Source organism: Rhipicephalus microplus, chromosome X (genome assembly GCF_043290135.1).
Source record: "Rhipicephalus microplus isolate Deutch F79 chromosome X, USDA_Rmic, whole genome shotgun sequence".
Classification (NCBI taxonomy): Eukaryota; Metazoa; Arthropoda; class Arachnida; order Ixodida; family Ixodidae; genus Rhipicephalus; species Rhipicephalus microplus.
The window spans coordinates 386,425,951-386,445,235 of record NC_134710.1 but is presented as its reverse complement, the minus strand read 5'-3'; the positions used below and the strand labels follow the sequence as shown (position 1 = coordinate 386,445,235).

The 19,285-nt window shown below is 45.9% G+C and overlaps 1 protein-coding gene across 1 annotated transcript in view; it reads left to right on the top strand.

Moving 5' to 3' along the window:
* The window catches only part of LOC142777335 (luciferin 4-monooxygenase-like), an 85,601-nt gene that overhangs the window by 38,554 nt on the left and 27,762 nt on the right, over positions 1-19,285 (top strand). The window contains exon 5 of the mRNA XM_075881636.1: positions 18,014-18,188. Within this exon, the coding sequence (XP_075737751.1) occupies positions 18,014-18,188 (175 nt within the window). The remainder of the gene's footprint in view (positions 1-18,013; positions 18,189-19,285) is intronic.

Below are 19,285 nucleotides of genomic sequence, written 5' to 3'. Positions count from 1 at the left end.
GTGCTCTGCACTATCGGCTCTGCCGAGGCAACATGCGACGGTTCCGGCGGTCAAGTCTTGTAAATATGTACATAAGTTTGTGTATATAAAATCGAGTTGTTGTCACGTTTGAGATGTGCTGGCTTCCATCTCTGAACAAGCAGCAGCAGCTACGAGAACACAAGATGGACACCGAGAAGCAACCAACCTTTCACTCCCTTCTGTAGCAACAGCCGCTACGCGGCTGGGAGAGCTCTGCTCAAGGGAACAGAGGGAGTGGGTAGGAGGTTTAGTTTTACTACGTTCATATAATCGATTGCGCTAGTCTTCCTTTTTATACTGTAAAGAACGTATATGATAGACGTTCTAAACTAACGAAGCACAAAACGAACACAGTAAAAACATTTGCTGCATCCCGGCTGGTTTAGAGCTGCATGGAGACACTCGCCCCGCCGTGGTAGTCTAGTGGCTAAGGTACTCGGCGGCTGACCCGCAGGACGCGGGATCAAATTCCGGCTTCGGCGGCTGCATTTCCGATGTAGGCGGAAATGATATAGGCCCAGGTTGTCAGATTTATGTGCACGTAAAGAACCCCAGGTAGTCGAAATTTCCGAAGCCCTCTACTACGGCGTCTCTTATAATCATATGGTGGTTTTGGGACGTTAAACCCCACATATCAATCAATGTGGAGACACTCAAGTCTATTGTCTGAACAAGAAAATACAGACATATCACCAACAATATTTATGACATAAAAAACACTCATATACAGTTTGTCGGTGTGGTGTTGTGGTTAGCGTGTCAAATTAGCAACGTGCAGTGCACTAAGGTCGAAGGTTCGAGTGCCACTCGAGAATGTTTTGTTTTGACATTTCACTTTTTTTTCGTAGTGCTCGTATATGGTCATCCTCACAAGGAGCGTGCGCAGACATCGGTCAAAAACAATTAAAACGCGCTATTTTGGCTTGAATTCTGTTATTTTTTTTTTGAAGTGTAGTACTACTTTTTCGATGGTATTATGCTAGTCTGCTTCCAACAGCGTTATGTTATTCTGTTGAGGGGTAGTGCTTTGACACCAGTTGGGGAGGAATCACTGTACTCTGCCTCAACAAGAGGTTATTTACTCCGAAAAAGAGAGTGAAATATGGGAAAGGAAAGTACTCTCCCAAAGAGAGTGCCCATCGCTTTCTTAGTTTTTAAAATGTACACTGTAAGCAAAAGTTAGCCGAGATAGGAGTTTCTCCAGCACATGAGACCAAAAATTGCCCCTGCCTCAATTATTTACTGCCTGGTAAGGAGTGAACTCCGCACATGTCATCGTAAAACGCCCCCTGCTTACTCACAGAGTTTATGAACGACATGACCTTGTTAAACTCCCCAGGGAGTTTCAGGTCACGTGGTTACAAACTCCCAATAGGAGCTTTAAAAACCCTCTTTGGGCGTGACGTGTGTGTGTTCGCGTGTGTGGGTGTGTGTGTGTGTGTACGGGCATATGTTTGCACGTCGGTGTGAAACACATGTGCTTTGTGTGGCTAACCGTGTAAGCATCTGTCAACAGGCAACGAAATTATAAGTGCAGCGAAGAATAGCAACGACCGGTTGGTATTTACTGGGAACATTTCAATATATTTCGCACTGTTAAACCACGCTGCACATCGGTCCGATTTCTCAACGAAACGTCGGGAATGCCGCGCTTCAAAGGACCGAGTAACAAAAAACATCGATGAATAAATTAATGGTATAGCCAAAGTAGGCTGTTACGATCGTCAGCGGCTGCTCCTGCAGTTTCACCGTCAGAAACTTCGAAGCGGTCTGAAGTAGGCTTCGCTCGACTACGGCAGGCTGGCCGGCAACCGGTCTGAGAGTTGCGCCGGCGACGCGCTCGCCCCGTCTCCGCCGATAGTGGCTTCTCGGAGTGTCACCGGTATTTCACCGGCTGCAACATCTAAGCGGTAGGAAGGCCTCGCTATGGCGTCAGCATCAAGCCGGCATCGTATCGAGCTCGCACTGCGCACCGGCCGCCGTGGCGAGCTCTGCGAGCTATACATGCAATGCATGCGAACAACGGGAACAGCGACTGCGAACCGTCTCATTCGTTTAAGTCTATCGCTCCATAGCTTAAACTGCGTAGATAGTGGACACCTATTTTTGAGCATGGGAAAAACGAGACGTAAACTGCACATCAGCAAGCATTTTGTGATCGCCAGCTCTCATTCATCGAATCACCGTGCCGTACTCGTAAGTGAGGCCTAGTCGTCGAACGCGGTAGTGGCGGTCTACCTTGGTTCATCGCTAGAGCTGCTAAATGTGCCTTGTTAATGTGTTCATTCAAGGCCGCGCGCACTTTTTGTATAATTCCGTGCATTTTACGGGTCCACAAACAGTACTGCTAATGCAAATTCAGCCCGTACGACAGAGCGTCAACTGATAAAACTTTTTCGCTATAGTAAAAAAATAATAAATATTAGGCAGCCTTAGAATAAAAGGCATGTGTGTTGAAGTGCTTACATCAGACCACCGCAAGTTCATACTTACGCCGCGCGTATTTATTGCTTAATTATTAGCGAAAAAAGGCTTTCACCAGTGCTACATTGGAGGTAAGAATGTGGTGCCTATATATACCCGGTGACTGTATGGTAGTAGTGTACTGCCTGTGGCAAGCTGTGGTGAGTGCGAGTGTTGCAATATTACGTGAACGTTGAGAGAGTGTTTGTTTATTGTATTCATTGTTGTGCGCATTAAATGTTATGTAATTAAAGTTACGCTTGCGCATGGTACCGCTGCTGACGTAATTTTTTTCTTTGTCGATGCAAAAAATTTACTCCCATACTGACCTGAAAAAGTTCCCCAATGGATGTAAATAAAAACCCCCCTGGCACTATGCAAAACCCCCTACTGATGGGGAGTAAATTTTTTACTCCCTCCGGACGGTGTTTATAAAACTCTAATGGGGGCGTGCGCTAGAGGACAAGGTCATTTACTCCCATCTCGGCTTATTTCTGTTTACAGTGTACCTGTTGCAGGAGGTGAATGTCATGAAAACGGATCTATTCGGCAGCACTCAAAGCCCAGTTAAGTTCCACTCCCGCGCACTAGTAGTTTCTACAGTTCAATGTGCACACCGATCAGTTTTCGCGGAAGTAAGAATTGCGTGCACATTTTACTCGGATTCTACAAGATCCGAACTAACTCATCTGGAAGAGCTATACCTTTTCTAAAGCATCGAAATTCATTATAGCAAATGCGAGTATGTCATTAAAAAAACGTTGCTTCGGAATAAATAATTTTGTTTAGAATAAGGAACCTAAGCAAGTGCAGGTGCCACTGTTCCTTTAACACAAAATAATATAGACTTTCAACTTCCTCCACACATTCTTTAGTACTCATACAATACAGTATCAGATGCAACAGCCATGAAGCTTGAGTGCAATCTCATAACAATGGACTCGAGCCTCTTTGCAATTTCAGTGACTGTAACTTCAGTACTGACAATTGAGGGAGCAGTTGTGAAATGAATAATATGAAAACTGTGAAATGAAAAGAGTGACGAAGGCTGTAAAATGCGAACTCAACTGTTCCAGTTCTGCATTTTAGAATGTTTTCGTCTCTTTCGTCACGACATTCTTATGATAATGCAACCTCTTCAACCTTACATTGAACAGTGAATACATAACCGCAACGAAATGCGTGAAAATATTTTATTTATCCACTACTTAGGGCTGATCTTGGCATTTTATTTATTTATTTTGACTTCTTTGCACCTTTGCATAATAAACCACTTGAATATTGCGTCACAGCTTCATAGGCGACTGAGTTAGGCACATTAGTTGGCGACACACACACACACACACACACACACACGCGCGCGCGCACACGCACACGCATACACACACACACGCACACGCACACAGGCACACGCACGCATGCACACACGCACGCACACGCACGCAAAAGTTGCCCCGTTCCACAGCCGACAAGCATATGTTCACGTTCACACCCCCGCAGCCACTGGCTCCAAATGCTCTTGCATCCGCGAGTTTTGGCACCACCTTCTCGTTTCCTCTTATCTCTATGGTTTTTTCTATATCACTTCTTATATGTAGTTTTCTTCTAGTGCCTGCCTTTAGGTCCTTCGCACCTTCGTCGTTAGTTTTGGTTATTTCTGAACGTTGCCGTGCTATGGTGTCGTGCATTCTCCCGCAAGGCCATGTGGAACTGATGTTTGCTTTCGTAAAACAGCCCAAGCCCCCCTTACATTGAAGAAAATCAGATGTTTGTTTTTATTTGTGTCTGGAACGGCAGATGTTTGTTTTTATTTGTGTCTGGAACGGCACACAGACTCAAACTTGCAGAGGCAAAAAGGGGCCGAAAAGCAGTTGGTGGGCGAGAAGAGTTTATATTTCAAACAAATATATGCTGGCAGCAGGCACACACGTTAAGAGCCTTTCACCGGAAGCCTTGAAGAGGGTCGTTTTGGAAAGAGCCGCGGTAGGAACAAAAATGGCATAAACGATCTGCTATGATATTCATGCCTTTTTACTTTTCATGTTTTTGTGAATGTTGTTTTTTTGCACCTCCATCTTGAGCACCCGACTTTTGGTTTATGTGTCTATTCACAATAAAACAGTTTCTTCGACATTTTCATGTTAGCCTCTCCACGGGCACTGGCGAATCCCGATAGCACTCCAACGCACTTGTCTTCTGGCAGTCTCCGTCACGCGGTTCTCTCATGCATTACTGTTTATTTGTTTACTATGTATCGTCGACAAATTGGCACCTGTGCTCGCTCAAACGAAGGCACATGAACTTGACTGCCCTGCAGCAGTCGTGGTTTTTGCGATGTGTAAACATAAAAACGTAAACATAAAAACTTGTCTCAACATGTAAACATAAAAAACATGTCTCACCGCTGGGTCGTTCGGCAAACTGTGCATACTAACGTAATCCCCGGTCTTGAAATCAAAACCTTTGACAGCACAAGGAGTGGGTGGCATCGCGAAACAGAGATGCGGTGATCGGAAAAACAATGAAAGCACACTCGCATCCTTTCGCATACAACAGAAGTGTCTCAGCGCTCGATCACTGTAGATGTGACAACGAAGAATCGCAGCAAAATGGACAGCGCACAGCAAAACTACGAATGACGCCGGTCGGCGGCGCACCGCTATACAGGCAGTCGAGAAGGTGCGCCGGTCGCGCTTTCTTCCACTTTATTTTTGTCGTTACCTCAACGCGCACGCATTTACAAGACGTCCCAGTGCGCCTGACTTGAAACGTCAAGTGCTGTGCCTGACGGTGGAGCTGCCTTGCAGGAACCGGGAGATGAAAACTTTAAATCTAATTAAAATGTTTTATACGTGTTGCCTGGTTCCGGTGTGGGAAGAACGTTAACACTGCATTCCAAGAAAACGAAAAACGTCTGTTCTGCCGCATCTCGAAATAGTGTCAATATTCGTTTAAGGCTCGTTCACACCGAAGGCGCGGCGGCCAAAGCGGCGAGGAGGCAACGCGGAAAGCGGGAAATGCCTCCTCTCCAGGCAGCCAAAGCAGACGAAAACCAGGCGGCAAGGGCGATCACTCTCGGAGCTATTTTTTGCCGCCTGCCAAGGCTTGCCGCTTTGCCGAAGCCACTCAGAACGCCACCCAACAGAGGCGCGGTGGTGGCGTGGGTGTACGTTTTGGAAAAGCACCAACACGTCACATGAACACGTGCGCAAAAGCGCGAGATGCCCTGCTATTATGCCGCGCGGCGATCCATAGGAGGCGGGCGGTCTGAACAGGTTCACGCACGCACTGCCTCGCCACTTCGAAAAACCCACTTAGCCACTTTGACGCGCTGTTCTCGGTGTGAATGATCCTTTAGTGTGAACGATCCCTACCATCTGAGATCACACGATTCGCCTGGCCGTGCACGCAGCCGAGGAAACGTGGGTTCTATAGCCTTTGCAAACGTGTAGCCGCCACGTTGCCCTGCTTCTCCACTTCAGCCTACCGTGCCGCTCAGCTGGAGCCATTGACGGCTGGGGCAGATGTTTGCACTAACCGCCGCGGGGAGTGTTGACGGGCTGGGGCAAAACGGAGACCTTCGGCGACCCCCAAAAAATGTTTTTTCCACTTCGAGCGATCGGGATCGCCGCCTCTTTTTCCTCCCGTTTTGGCCTTTCCACTTTCCTGCTTCTTCGCTGTGGCCGGTTATCCCCAATCCACACTGAAGCATACGCTTTCTACAGCGAGAGAAATTCTCCTGTCGCCCAAACGCAGCGTCGTTCGCACTGGACGAGCGCGCACCGATGAATCCGGATGGATGGATGGATGGATGTGGCTGTACCCTTTAGATCGGGCGGCGGCTAACGCCACCTAGCCGTAATACTTAGTGAACTAACCATTACATTTATCTTTTTTTTCCTTTAAATAATGAAGTTCAGGATTCGTACTTCGCAGTGAAGGGTTTAATTTTCACTCGTGCCTTAACTTTAGCCACCAATCAGATAACCTCCTTCTAGTTAAGTCTACCCGTTTAAAGTCTATTTTGCCCTCGCTGTCCCTAAATCCCAGTGCTTTGAAAAACTCTGCGCCATCATCCTGAACTATAGGGTGAAGCCCTTTACAGAACATTATCAAGTGTTCGGCAGTTTCTTCTTCCTCTCCACACGCACTGCATACTGTGTCGACCCCTTCGTATTTGGCCCGATATGTCTTGGTTCGCAGTACTCCCGTCCTGGCCTCAAACAGTAGAGAACTACCCCGAGTATTATCATAGATCCTTTCCTTGGCAATTTCCTGCTTAAAAGTTCGATAGATCTCTAGTGCGGACTTCTTAATCATGCCCATTCTCCACATGTCAGTCTCCGTTTCCTTCACTTTTTTCTTAACCGATAGTTCTTTTTGGTTTGGCCACCTGCTGTTTTCTAAGTATTTACCAGTCAACTTCCTGGTTCGCTTCCTCCATTTTGTATCGACATTCTTCATGTACAAGTAGCTGAAAACCTTCCTAGCCCAACGCTCTTCCCCCATTTCTCTCAATCGCTTCTCAAATTTTATCTTGCTGCTAGCTTCCCTGCCCTCAAATGATGTCCATCCCATATCACCTTGTACTCCCTGATTTGGTGTATTCCCGTGAGCTCCTAAAGCAAGCCTACCTATTCCACGTTGCTTAATTTCTAATCTTGCTTGAACTTCTGATCTCATGCACAAGACCGCTTTGCTGAACGTCAGCCCAGGAACCATGACCCCTTTCCATATTCCTCTCACAACATCATACCTATTGTAATTCCACAGTGCCCTATTTTTCATGACTGCTGCATTCCTGTTACCTTTAGTCGTCACGTATATTTCGTGTTCCCTCAGATACTCGGTCCCATTGCTTATCCATACGCCCAGATATTTGTATTTATCTGTTATCTCTAGCGTGACCTCCTGTATTCTAAGCTCACTACATTCGTTGTCATTGAAAATCATGACTGCTGATTTTTCCCTACTGAATATAAAATCTAACCTATCTCCCTCATTACCGCAGATGTCCATCAATCTCTGCAAATCTTCCTTGTTGTTGGCCATTAGCACTATATCATCTGCGTACATTAATGCTGGTAGTGCCTGATCAATAAGTTTTGCTTGTTTGACTAAAGAGAGGTTGAAGCCCAGTCCACTTCCCTCTAATTTTGCCTCTAATCCTTGTAGGTACATCATGAATAATAAAGGTGACAGGGGGCACCCCTGCCTAAGCCCCCGTTTTACCTCTGCAGGCTTGGATACCTGTTTTTCCCACTTTATAACTACCTTGTTACCTTTATAGACACCCTTTAAAAGATTAGTGACTACATGTTCCACGCCTAGTGTGTCCAGTATTCCCCACAATTCCTCTTGAACCACGCTATCGTACGCTCCCTTGATATCCAAAAATGCTAGCCAGAGGGGCCTGTGTTCTTTTTCTGCTATTTCGATGCACTGCGTCAGTGAGAACAGATTGTCTTCCAATCTCCTGTGTTTCCGAAACCCATTCTGCAGTTCCCCCAGCACCCCCTCATCCTCTATCCACGCCTGCAGTCTTTCCTTTATGATCTGCATCGCCAGCCTGTAGACCACTGATGTCACTGTTATAGGACGGTAGTTGTTTATGTCAGCTTTGTCCCCCTTTCCTTTATAGATCATGCTCATCCTGCTAAGTTTCCATCCATCGGGAACTTCGCCATCGATTATTATTGTACTCACTGCCTCTCTCAAAGCCTGCTTAGACTTCGGACCTAATGTTTTTATCAGCCTAATTGGAATGCCATCTGGGCCTGTTGATGTACTACTAGGAACCCTTTTCTCAGCCCTTTCCCACTCTTGTTGTGAAAATGGAGCCATTGCACCACTTGATTCGTCTTTGTCTATTGTGGTGCATAAAGTACTTCTTTGTTGAAATTTTTCTGTCACCCTTGTTCTTATATATTCAATAGCTTCGTCCCCTTCTAGCCTAGCACCTTGGGCTGTAGTTATAAAGTTCTGCTCTAGGCTCGTCTCATTTCTCAGGGAGTTTAGATGGTTCCAAAATTTCGCAGCTGCCTTTCTATCTTTTTTATGTACTTCTGCCAGCCACTGAGCTCCCTTCCTTCTAATCTTTTCATTGATCAGAAGGGATGCATCCCTTCTACAGCTTAGAAAGGTTGCCCATTTTCTTTCCACATCATCTGTCGGTTCACCCCGCTGCTTAGCATGTCTGTGTTCCCTAGAGGCTTCCTGACGTTTTGCTACGGCTCTCTTAACTTCCTCATCCCACCAACTTTTGGGTTTGTGTCTTCTTTTCCGGGGTGACTTGTCACGCGTCTTAGCAAGCTCTATCTCAAAGAGTCTAATTAGATTCGTGTATGTCCACACTGTCTTATTATCCTCCGTGATTACTTTCTCAATTTGTTTAGTGGCTATTTCAATTTGCCTTTCTGGATAAAAATTTTCCTGTAGTTGCTCATCTTGTCTCCTTCCCACTTTCACTGCTCTTCCAAAACTTAGCTTGATACGTTTGTGATCGCTACCCAGACTTCTGGAGCCACCTTCATCTATGTGCATTTCCCTGAGCTTATCATACATCCTATGTGACATCAGTGCATAATCTATCGTCGACTGAAGCCTTCCTACCTCCCATGTTATTTGCCCTTCACACTTCTCGGTACTGTTGCAAATGATCAAATCAAGCCTTTCACACATATCCATGATCATTTTGCCTGTCGGGTCGGTATAACCCTCTATATCTTCTATGTGCGCATTCATGTCTCCTAGTATAATTATCTCGCACTCTCTTCCTAACTCCTGAATGTCCTTTGATATACACTCTACCATTGCCTGGTTTTCCTCTCTGGCCTTTGCTCCCGTCCACAAGTACACGAAACCAAGGAGTGTCATTTGACCTGCCACTTTCCCTTTTAGCCATAAATGTTCCTTGCACTCCTGCTTGACCCTTTGCCAATCTGTACTTTTATGAATGAATGCCCCAATACCACCCCCCTTTCTGCTGCCTTCTGTTCTATTACAATACTCCCACGCGTAGTCCGGATTGTTCGGAGGTTGTTCCATGTCCCTGAGATGTGTTTCTACAAAACCGTATACCATCGGCCTCTCTTCCCTTAGCTGTTCTTCTATCTCTTCCCACTTCAGCCTGTTCCTACCACCCTGCATGTTAATATACCCTATGTCTGAATTGGCTCGGCGCTCGTGGCTACGTCTATTTATGCCCCGGACTCTACGTATCTTAGATATTGGTGCCACTTTGGAATCGTATCTGTCCATACCACCTGTCGAAGAGTCTCCCTGGTTGTTTTCCTCGTTACTAGCTATCCTGCACCCCGAAGGGCTCGCTTGCCCCCCAAAAAAGCTACTGCGCGTCCTGCAAGTCGCCAACCCACCTCATGACCTAGCCGCCCATCGAAGTGAATTCTGTCTCGTTGAAAACCCCCCCACCTATGCACCTCTCTGTTTATTTCGACCACCTCAAAACCTTTCTCTCGACTCACCTGCCATATCTCTTGGTTTGCGTTGACCACCGCTCTTTGCAGGTTGTTATCACGCACCGGTACCTCCGGTATTGTACATATCACTACCTGCACCTTAGGAGAAGTGGCGCGCATGTCATCGGCGCCTTTCGCCAGTGTGGCTGCTAGTCCTGCAGCATCTTCATTTAGGACATCGTTTAAACCGCCTGAAATTATCACGAGGTTGCGTCTATCAGCTGTCGTTTTGAGCTTTGCGCTCGCTTGCTTCATGACTGCTTCCAGCTTGCGTCCTGGGAACGCCCCTACTGCAACCCTCTTGTCACCTCTTACCCTCTCTTTGATGGCTTCTGTGCATCGATTTAAATTTGAGTCTCCGGCGATTATCACATGCTGTGACTTTTCCGCTGGAGCGTTCTGCACCTGGGGGCTACTTGCACCTGTGACGCCGGCTGCTTTGTTCCCTTCCTGCCCCACCACTACCTCGCTGAAGCTGGGCCTTGCGACAGTTGAACCGGCTAAACCTGTTTTTTCCAAGCTTGCTTGCTTTTCCTTCTCCACCGTTCTCGTTGCCGGTTCCTTACTGTTCTCTCGGTAGGTCGCTTCTTTGTTCAGCTTCGCTAGCGCTTCTTCGGCGGACTTCAGTCTTTCTCCCATTGCCCTTGTTTTTTCTTGCTCTGTCGCCAACGCAGTCTCGAGTTTGGCGATTCTCATCAGTTGTTCACTCTGGGCAACCATCATTTTCTCCATTTTTTCCTCGACCTCACATTGCCTACACTTCGCGTCAGCCTCTTCTCCGTACGCTTCTACGCTTGGGTCCACTTTCAAACCCACTCCACATCCTGAACACTTTACAGTCTTTTTAACCATGCCTTTCTGACACCAGTTGTCCCTATACTCGATAATTACTAAACTCGAGCCCGGCACTACGAGAAAAAAAAGGAAAGTCCAAGCTCTACTACAAAAATTTGCATGTTCAATGTACGCGCACCTCCCCAACGGGGTGACAAAAGAAAAAAAAAACAACAACAACAAAAAATTCAAACACACACACCCGCACTAACTAATAAATACCTGGTGACTGGCCCCCTTAAAAGCCGTACCATAAAATAAGTGCTACGAAGATTTCAACCGCAGCCTTAAAATTATAGAGACAAGCTCAAAACATGCAACAACACTTATCTGCGCAGTCGATCCGGAGCGCTCAAAAAACACGTCCATCCACCTTGACAGCCTGAACTGAACTCCGCCCATTAGCCATAGCGCCATCTGCCGAGTGAACAATGAACCTTGGGGTGAGTGTAGGGTGATTGTGCTGTTCCCCGGATGTTGTCGACGGCTCGCAACCAAGGAGGTTAAAGTACCCTATTTGCTCGCAACTTGAGCAAAGCCCCGCAAACTGAGTCATAGCTTTGCTTTCAAAGAACATGTGCGCTTGTAGTGGTTGCCGGGCATCCTAATATCCGGTTGAACAGAGCGAGGTTGATGCGCATGTCAGCATTTATTGTCTTTCGGAACTTTTCACGAATAAAAAAATGAATTCATCTGTAAGGAACTTGTCTGTTGTTTATATGTCTTTTCTTATTCCTTATTTCTCGAATTTATGTCAAGAAACACGGGGGAAGTGTTTTTTTTTTGCTTTCGTAGCGCTTGCCTCCGTTGCTTCCCACCCCTTGCTTAGCAATACTAGAGGATGAATCGCGCTCATTTATCTCACTTGGTTGGCGTGTCAACTACAGGAAAGATAAAGACAGCAAGTTGTGGCGAGTAGAAAATTGAAGCCGCAATGAGATACGCCGAACAAGTCGAAGATGGCTTAATCGGACATGTTTTCTGTGGCTCTGTGGTGTGCTAACCCCGGGACCTCTGGTTCCGTGAACGTTTTCCACTGTTTTCGAAAGGCAACGGGTAAGCAAAAGAATTCGGACCCATTATTTGAGCAGGCTTTGATTTGGCATGAGTACATAAGTGTAAACCCAATTCTGTGCAAGCTTGACTGGAATGACAGAAGTGCAGTGACGCTTGACTAATTTGTGAAGACAGCTGCCGAACTCTTGCCGGAGAAATGCGTTTATTAAAAGGTTATATGCAAATTGACTTGACTGCATAGTTTTAGTAGCTTTCACTTTTGACGTGTAGTTCAAATGACGTAAAGTAATTATAGGATGCTTACTGCTCATCAATTTCTTGTAGCAGCACTTTCAAAATATGCGAGTCTTTCGTTCTAATAGACTGACTCGATCATATGTTGGGTTTAACATACAAAAACCACCATATGATTATGAGAGACACAGTAGTGGAGGGCTCCGGAAATTTCGACCACCTGAGGTTCTTTAACGTGCACCCCAGTTTGAGCACACGGGCCTATAACATTACCGCTTGCACCAGAAATGCAGCCGCCGGAGCCGGCATACGATCCCGCGACTTGCGGGTCAGCAGCCGAGTACCTTAGCCACTAGACCACCGCGGCGCGGCATAGTCTAGCTCATATTTATGTGATAGACCAAATGCTTCTAAAAATTAAAACAGAGAATGTCGCTGGAGCCAATATTTTGACAAGTAAACTTTTATTCATCAAGGCAATGCTATTGTCCTGACCAAGAACAGTCAACTTGCTAAAACACTGTTTCCAGCGACGTTATTTTTTGAAAAACCTCTGTTCTCTTCAAGCCTCTCCATGCCTCTGAACATTAGTATCGTTTGGCCCACAAGTTCTGTCATAAAACTGTGCGCACTGTCATGGCAAACGAATTAAATACGACGTGTCACCCGAAATTGTTGATAATTTTCACATTGGTTCGGATTCTTCGGGTTAACTGTTTGCTCATCATGTCCATATGTCAGTTGTATTTTAAAGCTGCGTTTATAAATTGACACTTTCACGCTAAGTGTTTGAATCTGTTTCTTTTATACAAATCATCCAATAAAAAGGTCAATACATTTGTGTCGATCGAATTTTGTCTTACTGAGAAATCAGTTAGCTTAACTTTCACTTCATCAGAAACACGAACAAAAATTTAAATAAGAAGAATAACAAAATTTGACGACCGCATTGACAAAGCAGCCAGTGGAACTGAAAGAAGGCACGAGCACATTCCGCTTGCATGTGATGTGGGTAAGGAGGGCTTCTGCAGCAACCCTCTTCCTCTCGATTTTTCGTATTTTCCCTCTATTCGGGGACCTCACCAGCGACGTCATGAAAGAAATTTTCTCTTCTTGATTAATTTATAGTAGGATGCCGGATGCCCACGACCGCCAATGGTAAAACCGGCGATGCCGCTGCCGAGAACGAATACATGGGTGTTATAGTGAGCTTGCGCCCCATGACCTCCGTGCGCCCGTGAAGAGTTAGATCTTTTTGTTTAGCGCGCTTCAACTCTTGATCCAACTCGGAAGAGAACGGCAACTAGATACCAAGGAAATGACGATTTAAGGAGCAAAGCAAGATACGCATAGGAACTCCTACTCACCAGTCAATTCCTGCTAGTTTCCTAACTTATTCCACAAGACTTCCTTTAGTAGGCTGTCAACGTGCTTGCGGTGGCGCCTCTCCTAAGGGACGAGGAGGTTGCGAATCAGTTCAATGAGCATTTTTTTAAGCGCACGTTACTTGTCTGTCACATGACCAGCGAATCGTACTTGGCCACCATTTTTTCAAATTCCTCAGCTAGCCCTCTTGTTGGTTCGCGGCGAGCCGATCCGGCCGTGAACGCCGCAAAAATTAGTCCGACAGTGATTGGCGTGGAGAGGGCCTTTTCGGTGAATCTCGCTGCCACTCGGAGCACTTTCGGCGGCCGGAATGCTTAGTTTGAATCAGCCTTTAAAGCCTTACGGGCACTCTGCCTTTAGCGCTATTTAGCGCGTAGTTGGTGGGGAAGCGTCTGGGACACAGAATGATCTCAGAGGTACTCGTGCTGCTAACTCTAAAGAATACCTATCTCCTTTGTTTGCTGCATGTATACGCCTCTGACGTACTTGTCTAGGACGTCACGCGCACGTCAAAGGGTCGATCGTTCGAACCTATAGTCGCGCGCCTCGGAAAGTGTTTTCGCAGGACCGTTTTTGTGCAGTTTAAGTACATACACACGTACGCGTACGCGCAGCACCACACCGATGGCGACAGCAAATATCACTTCGTGCATCCTTATAAATGATATCGCCATAAAATTTGTTGGTGAAGACAGAGACATGCGAGCTTATGTATGCCTTAAGCCGTTATAAAGAGTGACAAGATTTTCCATGGGCAATGACGATCTTATATGAGCTCAGCACCACTCACCATGAGCTCGAACTTTAATATTGAGTTAATCTTGCCCAGTGTGCAGAAACTCTTCATCGGTAACGGCTAAATATGTGGCTAGATATAGCACTCACTGACGGCATTCTGGAGAAAAATCTGCTCCGATTCACGATCACGGTCGCTTTGTAAGCAAATTAGGACACCGTAGACATGTTCCTTATAAATCATTTATACGAGAGATATGAGAAATGTGCTTTGCGTTTGAAGTAATAAGGAGTCGTGTACTTTTTTGGGAAATTAAATTGTTTTCTGTTCAGGTCATTTCAAACAGGGTTATGCGGATTTCATTGCTCGTATAGATTTATCGCGCAACAGGGCCGGCGCTTGAGTAGGTAAATGGTCCTAATTTTTCACCCCTCACTTCTGTGTGAACTATAACGAACAGACTATCAAGCTTAGAAAAGAAGGGGGTATGTCAATAGATGTAATGGTATAAATCTCAACAAATAAAGTGGAAGAAAATACAGCTTGCCGCCCCACCGGCAACGTGTCTGTTGCCTGCTAGGTAATGTTGATTCCCTAATGTTATTTTGCATACGCTGAAATTCAAGCACATTGACATTCTTCCACTTTTCACCCATGGTAACAACTTCAGCTGCAATAGAGTGCGAATGCCATTACAACACCAAGCGTTTCGCTACATAAGCCGCTTCAGCGGCACAACGATTATTCCCGATTTCCTCCACCTATATGCAATGTTATTCACTTAATCATAGTGCAATGGAGTTCAATAGCGACGCCAGGTAGTAGGCAGGCAGCCGGTACGAACAGAAGTGCTCGAGCTGTCCAGCGTCTGCAGCTCGTGCACACGCTCGCGCTTCGCACTCAGGGATGGTCCCACTAGTCAGTGTCTTGCGAATTCCCCACTACAGTAGCCCGGTGACGAAGACGAGCCACTCTGGCGACTCAAGGTGACGAGAGAACAGGAGGGTCGTAGCAGGCCTTGAAGCGACTGACGTGGACCATCGACCAAGGCGGCGCTTGTTCGTGGATGGCTTGAGTGGTTCAATCACATAGTTGACAGAAGAAGGGTGCTGTATGACGCGGTAAGGGCCAGTATACTTCGGTGCCAACTTGGGAGTCAGTCCAGGAGAGTGGAAAGGCAGTCGAAGCTACACGAGAGAATCGACGGGGAAAGTGTCCTGAACAAGGTCACGACCATGGCGATCTTTTCGGAGGGCTTTATTATTGGGTGTGAAAGACCATGCAAGCTGACGACACTCTTCGGCATGTTCGGCCATTTCAGAAACTATGCTGAACTCGGAGGCATCAGAATTGTATGGAAGAATTGTGTCGAGTGTGCTGCATAGGTCATGGCCATATAAAAGAAAAAATAAAGAAAAGCCTGTTGTTGATAGAATCGCCGTATTGTAAGCATACGTCACGAAAGTAAGAAGAACGTCCCGATTGGATTGGTCGGAATCAATATACATAGCGAGCATGTCTCCCAGGGTTCTATTGAAACGTCCCGTTAGGCCATTCATTTGAGGGCGGTAGGCTGTTGATGTGCGGTGTACCGTACGGCGTGAATGTAAGAGCTGCTGCAGAACTTCGGACAAAAATACGCGGCCCCTGTAACTAGGAGCTCCCGTGGTGCACCATGACGAAGAAGACACCGATGCAAGATGACGGTTGCAATGTCATGAGCACCAGCCGAAGGTAACGCTGCCGTTTCGGCGTACTTTGTCAGATGGTCGGCAGCCACAATCACCCATCGATTATCACCTACAGAGCACGATGCGGGCCGTATAGGTCAATCTCAACATGGTCAAATGGGCGTGCAGGACATGGTAAAGGCTGCAGTTGACCGGGTGAATGAGAAAATGTCTTGCGCTGCTGACACAACATGAGCGAATGTGTTTGCCTACAAACGTGTACATGCCCCGCCAGTAGTAACGCTGGTGGATCCACTCATACGTCTTTAGTACACCGGCGTGTGCGTGTTGTGGCTCAGCATGAAAATATTCGTAGATATCAGACCGCATATGGCTGGGTATTACTAGCAGCCATTTACGACCCACCACTTGATAGTTCCGACGGTATAACAGACCATCCCGTATGGCAAAATGCGTTGCTTGGCGGCGAAGAGCACGCGGGTAACCGGAAGTTGACGCGTCAGAAAGCATATTCAAGAGCGAGATAATTCAAGGGTCCTTCCGCTGTTCCGATGGCATGTCTGTGACGCTGACGCAGAAAGGGGAAGATCAAGGGCTGATATTTCCGTATCATCAGATTTCACGGGTGATCCTGAAAGCGCATCTGCGTCAGAGTGCCACTAGTCAGTGCCTTGCGAATTCCCCGCTACAATAGTACAATCGACATGCTTCTCTGAGGAAAGCGCAAGCAGGTCTGCCCTTTCAAACGACAGGTACCTGGACTCAGTGTCATGTCCGGGAAACTCAGAGCTAGTTTCGGTTTCAAACAACATGCAAGCCCGTAGCAGTTGCCAGACATACTAAGATCCGGTTGAATGAAGTGGGGTTTATGTGAATGTTCGCATTTATTGGCTTTCAGAAGTTTTCCAAATAAAAAAATTATACCCCTATAAAGAACTTCTTTTTGTTTATATGTCTTTTCTTCTTATTTTGTGAATTTTAAATCAGGTGAAGTGCGAGTAGTGATTAACTTGCGTTCGTAGCGCTTGCCTCCACTCTTTCTCGCCTCTCGCTCAGCAATATACAAAGTTATATCTCCCTCTGTTATGTCGCTTGGTGGGTGTGTCAACTACGGAAGAGATGAAGACAAGATAAAAAGAGCAAGTTCTGGCGGGCAGATAACGGGAGTCGCAGTGAGCTTCGCTGAACAAGTAAACCATGCATTCGTAGAAGATGGCTTAATCAGGCAACACATGTTTTCCGTGACTCTGCGGGGTGCTAACACAAACATTCCTAGTTCTGTTAAAGTTTTACACTGCTCCCTTATGCAACGGGTGAGCTCAAGAATGTGGACACATTGTTTTAGCAGGTTTTATTGTTGCATGAGTACATAGGAGTAAACCCAGCTCCCTGCAAGCCTGACTGGACTGACAGAAATGCCGTGTTACCTTGATAATTGGTGAAGACGGTAGCCAAGCTCTTGTCGGAAAAATGCGTTTATTGCGCTTTCACACTACGTGTATGTATGTTATTTATACAAAACATGGAATAAACCATGCCATTCATTTGTGTCGATCGAGTTTCGTCTTACTGAGAAATCAGTCGGTTTAACTTTCACCGCTTCAGAAAACCTGAACAAAACTTAAAATAAAAGAAGATTAACAGAATTTTATTGCGGCATTGTCCAAGCCGCCAGTGGACCTGAAAGAAGGCCCGAGCGCATTCAGCTTGCATGCGAAGTGGGAAAGAAGCGCTTGCGTGGCACCCTCCTCCTCTCAATTTTTTTGTCATTTTCCTCTATGTGAGGACCTCACCAGTGACGTCATGAAAGAAATTTTTCGTTCCTGATTCACTTCTAGTAGGACGCCCAAGAACCACCAGTGGTAAAAGTGGCGCGGCCGAATGCGAATACATGGGAGGTCTAGGGAGTTTCATTCCTTTGTCACAGTGGTGCATCGTGGTTACTAAGGGTATAAAAAGCACTGCACAAACTACCGCTTTACAATACTGTCGAAACCAGCGTTCAGATGTTGTCCCTCGGTGCACAGTATAGAAATGCAATGTTAGCCGAGGAAAATACCGAATTTCGATATTTCAGAGTGTCCTGGAGTTAGAAACCTAGAATGCAGACCGTAGCCTGAGGAGCCGCGTCATTTAGATTTTTTTTCTTGCAGTTATATGAAAGACCCACCAGTGTTTGAAAAAGGCGAAACATTCCTCCTAATACCACCTATAATGCATGTTAGTGGATTCTGGCTGACTTTCTGCTACCTAGGGCTTGGCTGCGAAGTGGTTTTAGTTCCCACATGGGACTTCGAGGTCATCTTGCCAGCCATAGAAAAATACAAGGTAATTATATTTTGTAGCATTATCCCCATTTCTCGTTAATAGACTAAATCAATGGAATCGTAGGCCTGTACACAAGTGAGCTCTAACAACCTGTAAATAAATGAAAGATTGCTTCATCCTTGGATTGTAGCGAAGGAGTCATATTGCACGGAGATAAAGATGGAACTGAAACAGTTTTAGCTCAGCAATCAGTCAAGTGCTAATCGGAGGTAGCATCAGGGAATAATGCACATGCTTGTCAAACAGTTTACAGAAAAATGTTGCATTTTATCAGGCTGGATTGTCCGTATAGGTTGAGGCTGACTATTTCTAATGCTTTGCTGTTTACGTATCATACCAGCCATGCCGTACTGCGCATTCCGTGGACTGATACCTCATAATTGACGCAACTGGTACAATGCCTTGAATGCATGAGTAAGATGTGGACAAATGTTTTTTCGCAATACACGGCTATCAGTGAATGTACGTTGCCCTAAATGTGTCGGTTTGTGATAAGTCGTCATATCTCTAAATTTGAATGAAGTGGATGCAGCCATCATTTAGAAAAACAATTAGGTCAGCCATCTTTTCTGTGCAGTGTCATGTACAGTGTTTTATAGGAAATTTAGTTTCATATATTTCTCCATTAAATATTCGGTAGCCACTACGCAAGGTTATGTCGCAACAGGAAAAGAAATGACTTAGCGACATAATGAGTGTAGACTGCGGCAAACTGAGCAAAAAGAAATAAATTCTGGAAAAAGAAATTCCAGGCCACATTCTTGCTCAACTAGTCCCCTCCGGTAAAACAATGAGTCATGCAAAATACGCAACATAATAACTGTTTGATGAGCCACCCTTTACTGTAAAAGTAGGGATCGAAAGGTACACAGAACACTGCCGAAATTGATGTGGTCCCGGCAGGGCATCACAGGCTGAATGATTTACAGGTTACCGTTAGGTTTTGTTACGCCACATTGAATAGTTTACCAGAATCACTCGACTCAAAATAAGCCTAAAGTATGGACACTATGAACATCATACCGCACTATTTTCATATTTTAATTTCTGCATCACACTCATATTAATGCCGGAACTAACATTAGAGAACACGGTTA